The sequence below is a fragment of the Parasteatoda tepidariorum genome, chromosome 5 (genome assembly GCF_982258835.1).
Source record: "Parasteatoda tepidariorum strain Cologne lab strain chromosome 5, Ptep-v5.0, whole genome shotgun sequence".
NCBI lineage: Eukaryota > Metazoa > Arthropoda > Arachnida > Araneae > Theridiidae > Parasteatoda > Parasteatoda tepidariorum.
The window spans coordinates 70,329,455-70,337,125 of NC_141759.1; the positions used below are offsets into that span (position 1 = coordinate 70,329,455).

The window sequence follows — 7,671 nt, forward strand, 5'->3', positions numbered from 1 at the left end:
TGTGAAGCTTTATTCAAGGATTATGTGTGATGAATCTTATAAGGATGAATGTAATTTAAAAGAGTACAATGTTTTTCTTTCTAAAGAGAAACCATTTTCATGTAATGTGTGTGATAAAACATTTGCGCAGAAAAGTCATTTAAATAGACACTCTCTTATTCATACTGGAGAAAAACCTTATTCCTGCAGTGTATGTGATAAAGCATTCATCCAGAAGCAAAGCTTAAATGTTCACTATCTCAGTCATACTGGAGAAAAACCATATTCATGCAGTGTATGTAATAAAACATTTACTCAGAGAACTTACTTGAATAAGCACTCTCTTGTTCATACTGGAGAAAAACCTTATTCGTGCAATATTTGTGATAAAAAATTCTCTCAAAAAAAAAAAGATTAGATGAACACTATATTTTTCATACTGGACAAAAACCATATTCATGCAATGTGTGTCAAAAAACATTTATGCAAAAAAATAATTTAGATAGACACTCTCTTATACATACTCAAGAAAAACCTTATGTGTGCAATGTATGTGATAAAACATTTAGACGGAAGGAGAGTTTAAATGAACATAAATTTCTTCATACTGGAGAGAAGCCATATTCATGCAGTGTATGTGATGAAGCATTTGCACGTAAAGGATATTTAAATAGACACTTTCGTGTTCATACTGGGAAAAAAACCAATAAATCAATAACACCAAAAATTTCCATGAATAAGCGTTCTTTTCTTCATACAGAAGGAAAACCTTTTGCATGTAATAAAACATTCAAGCAGAAAAAAAATCTCATTGAACATTCTTTTCTTCATACTGGACAAAAACCTTACAAATGCAATGTGTGTAATAAAACATTTGCACGGAAAAAAAGTTTAATTGAACATTCTTTTCTTCATACTGGAGAAAAGCCTTATTCTTGTAGTGTATGTGATAAATTATTCAGTCGAAAAGGAAATTTAAATAAACATTCACTTCTTCATACTGGAGAAAGACCTCATTCATGCAGTGTTTGTGATAAAACATTTAGACGGAAAGAAAGTTTAAATATACACTATTTTGCTCATACTGGCGAAAGGCCTTATTCTTGCAGTATATGTAATGAAACATTCAAACGTAAATTTAGTTTAAATAAACACTTCCTTCTTCATACTGGAGAAAAACTTTATTCATGTAGTTCATGATAAAACATTCACTCAGAAAGTTTAAATGAACATTCTTATGTTGATCATACAACGTGTCGTAAAATATTTTTACAGAAAAAACATACTTTACCAGAAATTCTCTTGTTAATAAAGGGAAAGAAAAAAAATCCTATTCATGGCATGTGTCATAATATTTTTTTTTTTGCTTCAAAATCCATTTTAATACTCTTTTTGTTTTTAGCAGAGAAACTTTATTTATGCAGTGTATGGAATAAAACATTTTATGAGAAAACTTGTTTAATTTGTCTCTCTCATTAATACATAGTTATTAGAAATCTTATTTAATGCAAATTAAATATTCTGATCAATTGCAAAATTATGATTATTTTTAAAATGGCATACAGAACTGATTCTTAAATAATTTGATATAGTTTGTAAAAGAAGGAACTCACCTAGCCACAAAGTCTATTGCTGTATGCTGCTATGGAAACAAAAAACAGTGCATTTCAAAGAGGGGAGGTTCTTCATCCCTTTCTCTTGCCAACCCAAAACAAAACCTGTCTTAACAGGTTGAATGTCATCCTAATTTTACATGGCTTGCCCGTCTGGCCAAACGGTAAATAACTACAAACTAAATTTGCAAATATTAGACAGATTTTGCTATTTTTTCAAAAGGTTTAGCATGACATATCTAAAAAAAGTGGTGAATTGTATAAACCTACGAATTGTTTAGAAATAGTGGTGGATAAAAATCTACTAAATTGAATTTATTGAACCAAGAATCACAATTAGTAATAAACTATCTCTTGAAAATATTTATTCGCTGTCCGGAGCAAGTTGGCATCTCTGTGCATATAAATAAAACTATTTTTGTGTGTTCTATATTGCATTAATTTCTTCAAACCATTTTAGTAAGGATAATAATATTAAAAAATTAAAATCGTTAAAAATTTAGTCGAATTATGTGTTTCTAATAACCTTGGCTTCACCGGTGACCCCCGTGGCGCTAGGGACAAACTCGGTGCCAGTCACCACGCCAGTGACCCCCATGACATTCAACGTGTTAAATAATGTCCAACACCCCTACTTGAAATAGTTTAACCTCGTAACCATAGTCTCCGCCACTACTCCAGATGAATAGCTAAGGAAGTTCTTTACATAGACAAACTATACTTAGATTTAAAATTCTGTAAGAAACCAAAATAAATTAAATGAAAATATTTTTTTAATGAATACTTGAAAATCTTAACTTTGTGGTATTGTATTAAATTTATTTCTAAGCAGGGTTCGTGATTTTTTTGATTTTTTTAAAAAAAATCAAAAGAATCAGATTTTTTTGATTTAAATCGGATTTTTTTGATTTAAATCAGATTTTTTTTATTTTTATTCAAATACACTGTATGAACTTTAATTTATGATTTAAAAAAATTAAAAATGTTTAATCAAATTAACTTAATATTAAAACTATATTGTAACAATATTTTAGAAGCTCTAACTAAAATAATTTTGCATTATAATACATGGCTTTGAATGCATAGCAACCATTTTGAAAAATATGCATGATTAAAATTTAAAAGACTAGATGAAATAGAGAATTTAAAGAATATTTCAGGCGTCTGTTTTGGTTTTTCTAAGAGGTACCTATTTTGTGAAAATTAAAATATATATTAAAAGATCAACACAAATATAGTAAAAATATGGATTTATTGTTTCTTATGAGACAAAAAAATAAAATTTTAAGAAAAAGCATTTTGTGTGAGTATTCTATCATTTTTCCTAAAGTTGAATTTGTAAAGGTACCGGCTTGGACAGACCCCTGTGCTTTAACTATTAAAGCAAAGTTTCAGTTAGCAAACCATAACTTTAATTTAAAATTGTGATTTCTTTTTTTTTTCTCTTGATTTTTAAAATTACAAAATAAATGTAGCAGACTGTGTTTATAAATGTAGCCATTCATCAAAAAATAAATAAGCATTTAATCTATATATTTTTATATTAAAATATTCATTTTTAATTCTATATGAAAATAGATAAGTTAAACTAAAAAAAAAATTAGAAAATCTATGTATTCATTGGAATTTTTTTTCACAAAATTTCTTTATAGAAAATCAGATAATGTCAAAGATACTGTTAACATATTATGATTAAAAAAGATACCAGTTAATAACCCTACTGCATCAAATAAACATCGAAAGAGTTTGAAAGGGAAGAATGACACTATATTAGGAAAAAAAATGTCTGAATTCATCAGCCCTTTTTTTTTCCCTCTGTTTTTGGCATATTAGGGTAATTTCTTTTTAATATAATCTCAAACTTCAGAAATATACATTTTCCACCATAAAATATGATGTAGATTTTAATTCACGCTTTTTCATTCAAAAGGTAGAATTTTAATTAACATTATTTGTATTATTTTTTGAAAAAAATTCATGTTTAGTAATTACTTTCTACAGCTATGCAAATCTATATTAAGACAGCATTAAATGTTTACTTTAATCTATACTTTCAATCTCAAGAATCAAACGATTTTTAAAATTGTAATTTCAAATGTGTTGGAATTTAACACACACCAAGAAAGTAATTTTGTTAACTAAAATTAATTAATGCTGCAATTTATTATTTAAATTAAATTTTAATACTAAGAAAAGAAAATAATAAAAGTATCAAAAATTTAAAACACTGTTTTTTAACTTTTGAAATCAATATATATGGATAAAAAAAATTAGTTGATTTAAATCAATGATTTTTTAAAAAAAATCATTTGATTTAAATCATGATTTAAATCGTGATTTAAATCAACGAACCCTGTTTCTAAGCAATTGAATGATCATTTTAAGTTTCTTTCGGTGTCCTGGAAGAAAGCGGTTTCCTTTTAATGGAATATCACATTTGGTTTAAATGAAAGTTAAGTTGCTTATACTGAAGATAGGATTTTTGTCTTTAGAGAAAACATGTACAAAAGATTTTATTCTTCTCAGAATTCACATTATTACTGGAACACTTATTTAAATAAGTAAAATATTTTGTTTATTCTAAAGAAGAATTTTATTTATATAATGAATGTAATAAAAAATTCACACACAAAAATTAAAGGTTTTATTTTTAAAAATATTTAATCTGAGTCGAACCCAACTGTGCTCGACTTAAAGGAAAATGGATGTTTTGTAATTATTTTTTGAAGATGTAATAAAAAATATAAATTATTTTTAAATATCTAATGTACCTCCTCTCATTTCATGTATTTTTTGTTCATGAAAGAGCCATATCTAATATGGCTTTCCTGAAAATTAAACATTTATCTGCATATGACTCCATTAATGGGAAAATACTAATTGTTAACAAAAAAGATTCACATTAATAAATCATGTTAAACACTAATACCACTCAGTGCAATAAGCACCACCAAAGTGTTTGCACCCAGGGCAGAGTTTCAACTTGTCCCCCCCCATGTCCATGAAAATTTAAAATAAAATATATTGAGAAAGCAATTTTTTTATCCTATTAGGTTTATAATAAAGCAGAAAAAAAAATTCTTAACAGTTTTGTATGAATAACAATTTTCATTCTCATTTATTAATAAATAATCCAGAATAACGAACAAGAAATGTTAACAATGCGAATATACAATAGTACAAATCGAATTTTAATAAACTAAAAATGAAACAACTTAATGAAAATAAATTAACTACTAAAATAGTGATTAAGTTAAAATAATAAAATATGAATAAAATACCAATGGTATAAGTCAGACATTCGCAGCAAAAAAATATACTTGTGTGTTTTTCAATACTGTGAGGAGCACAGACATATTAGTATAACGAAAATTTTTAACTATCACCTAAATGAGTTTTATTTTAGGTAAACTTCTTTTACATGTTGCCACCAAAACACATAAAGTTTAACAATTCTCAAAACCGAAATGAGACTGAAGCGATCAAATTATGAACAACAAAAAGTATTTGTTCCCCCTCAAAGTTAGTGCTCGGAGATTAATAGTAATTAAATTTACTTCCACATTAATCAAAATTTTACATTATTTATGTAAAAGTTTAAAGTTATCTATAACAAAATATAAAAAATTTTGTCCCCCCCCCTTAGAATTGATACCTGGGGCAGACTCCCTCACCCCCAGTTTCATACACCACTGTCAAAGAGATGCTTTTATATTTTGAGGATTAAACTTTTTTTGTTTAAATAAGTTTTTCCTTTTGTAGGAAATCAACATTATAGTGTAAAACCGATATTGAAGAAAATATTTTTTTATGAAGGAAAGTTAAAATGGATTTTATTAAATAGATCTTGGGTAATTTCTGAAACTTACAAACACTAATTCAGCACAGTGCAATAAGAACCATCCAAAGAACTTTTAATCTTTTGAGAATTGACTTTTTTTTTTTGTTTAAATAAGATTTTCTTTTGGAAATAAATAAATATTACAGTTGAAAACCTATATTTAATAGAAAATATTGAGGTAAAAAGAAGAAAAGTTAAAATGGATTTAAGAAGATCTTGGGTAGTTTCTGAAACTTACAAAAGCAGATTAGATAAATTTTTTCCCTATCACACAAATTTTACTTCATCACAAAACAAAATAAACTAAAAATGCTTCTTTTTTAATTTTCTAAAAATTTGAAAAATTTACCTAATTTCTTTTATTAGCAAGGGCCTTATAAGGGTGCTCAACACTCTTGGATATTCAACAGATTTATTTAAACTTAATATTAAGTACTGCACCTCTTCATTACGATTTTTTTAGAATATAAACATTAAACTATGATCTAAATGGTCATTATAAAGCTTAAAATAAAAACACTAGTGTTATTTTTCCATCACAAATAACAGAAGGAAAAAAATCATTGATACTTTTTTGCTTTCTGTTTAATTGCTTTTGCAACAATGATTGGGTAAAGCTATAATAATGAAATGATTTACATTTTTAAAGGCGGTTGCATTGGATAATCCAAGGCGAAGGATTGAATAATCCGAGTTCTACTGTGCATAGATTTGAAATCATATGGCTCAACAAAATAAATTTGACTCTTAGTAACAAATTTAAATATCTTCTTTTAATTATCCTAATGAGTTATGAATGAAATCTGTAATTTGAGCACCAAAAATATTATACAATTTTGCTTTCAGTAAATGAAATGTCGTGCAAGAGAAACTGTTACATTATCACTGCTAACAAAGACTGGCCCGCTCAGCAAATTTAAAATTATAAAAAACATCATTTCTTCAAATTATAAGAGATAAAGGGTTAAACAGAAAAATTACAGACTCACTTAAATGCAGTTTATTGTATTTATAAAAAACTATACAAAAACATGGTAAAAAGAAACATGCATTATTTCTGTAGGTATTCTGTATTCGTAAGCAAAGAGCTATATAAATAAAGGGTCTTGAGTAACATTCTTGAAAAAAAGATTTCTCAAAGAAAGCTCTGATTTAGACCATAAATTTTTACAACTTTCATTTCTTTACTTCCTAAGGTCATAATGAATGAAAAATCTGTATTTTAAGCAAAGTTTTTCACAATTGTTGCAAAATTCATTAAAAAAAATCCTCTTTTTTTTCTTTTTTTTTTGAGGCTTCTACTGAGTTAAAGACAACAATTTCCCCTTAAATTTATAAAAAATAACTATAGATTAAGCTATATGATAAGATTGAAAGAAAATTTTGAGTTAAAAAAGGGATAATTCTTAAGTTAAATATTAATACCGATTCTACCTAAATAGACCATAATAATTGAAATGAGGCAAAAGAGTAGTGAGATAAAATACTCTACAGATTTTTTGAACTCTGGTCAGAGAAAATAACTGTTTTGATTTTAAACTTTTCAATGTTACAGAGATGATTAGTATCACTCTCCTTTTGACAGTTAAATAACGTAAAGGTGTGGCGTGAAATATTAAATAAAAGGTATGTCTTTGTATCAACCTCGTACTTTGTGAGGTCACAGAGTTGAATACAGTCGATTTATGATACCAGAAAATACTGTATTGTATTAAAATATTTTTATAGTAGCTGAAACAAGAGTGATACATAAAAATGGTCAAAAACAACTGCTGAAATTTTTTTTTTTTCTTTTTAGATGACTGCGATTGTGTCAAAATTTGAGTATCATTCGCTGTGTACATTGGAATGGGAAAGGGCACAGAAAATATTTAAACACCAAATTTACGATAAAATAATCATTAGAGTAATCATTAGAAGACCTTGGCACAGCCTATGCCTTCGTACTAAATATGATGACCTAGATTCTGACATTGAAGTAACGTGTATGAGAAATATTGCCACTGATGGATCCCAATAGAGGACGGCAATATTTGAAATAACTTTGGTTTGTAGCAAACTGTACTGCAAAAGGAGAAGTTTATTTTTATGCTCATTAAAACTTTATATGAATTTTGTATAAATAAGAATATTTTGATTTTTTGAAGCTTTGATGAGGAAACATTTAGACAGGAAAAAATTAAGAAATTAGATAAAATTTTAAAATATAATAATTTTGAAGCATATACTTTTCTAAAA

At 26.8% G+C, this 7,671-nt stretch overlaps 1 protein-coding gene across 1 annotated transcript; it reads left to right on the top strand.

The window, feature by feature from the left end:
• The first annotated feature begins 312 nt into the window (after positions 1-312).
• On the top strand, positions 313-1,432 carry LOC107444810 (uncharacterized). The gene has a single exon (XM_043040402.3). The coding sequence runs from the start codon at positions 463-465 to the stop codon at positions 1,177-1,179; it is 717 nt and encodes a 238-aa protein (XP_042896336.2). The 5' UTR covers positions 313-462; the 3' UTR covers positions 1,180-1,432.
• The last annotated feature ends 6,239 nt before the right edge of the window (positions 1,433-7,671 follow it).

Coding starts and splice junctions, on each gene's coding strand:
- LOC107444810 (XM_043040402.3), top strand. CDS start 463: ATGCAAAAAAATAATTTAGATAGACACTCTCTTATACATACTCAAGAA.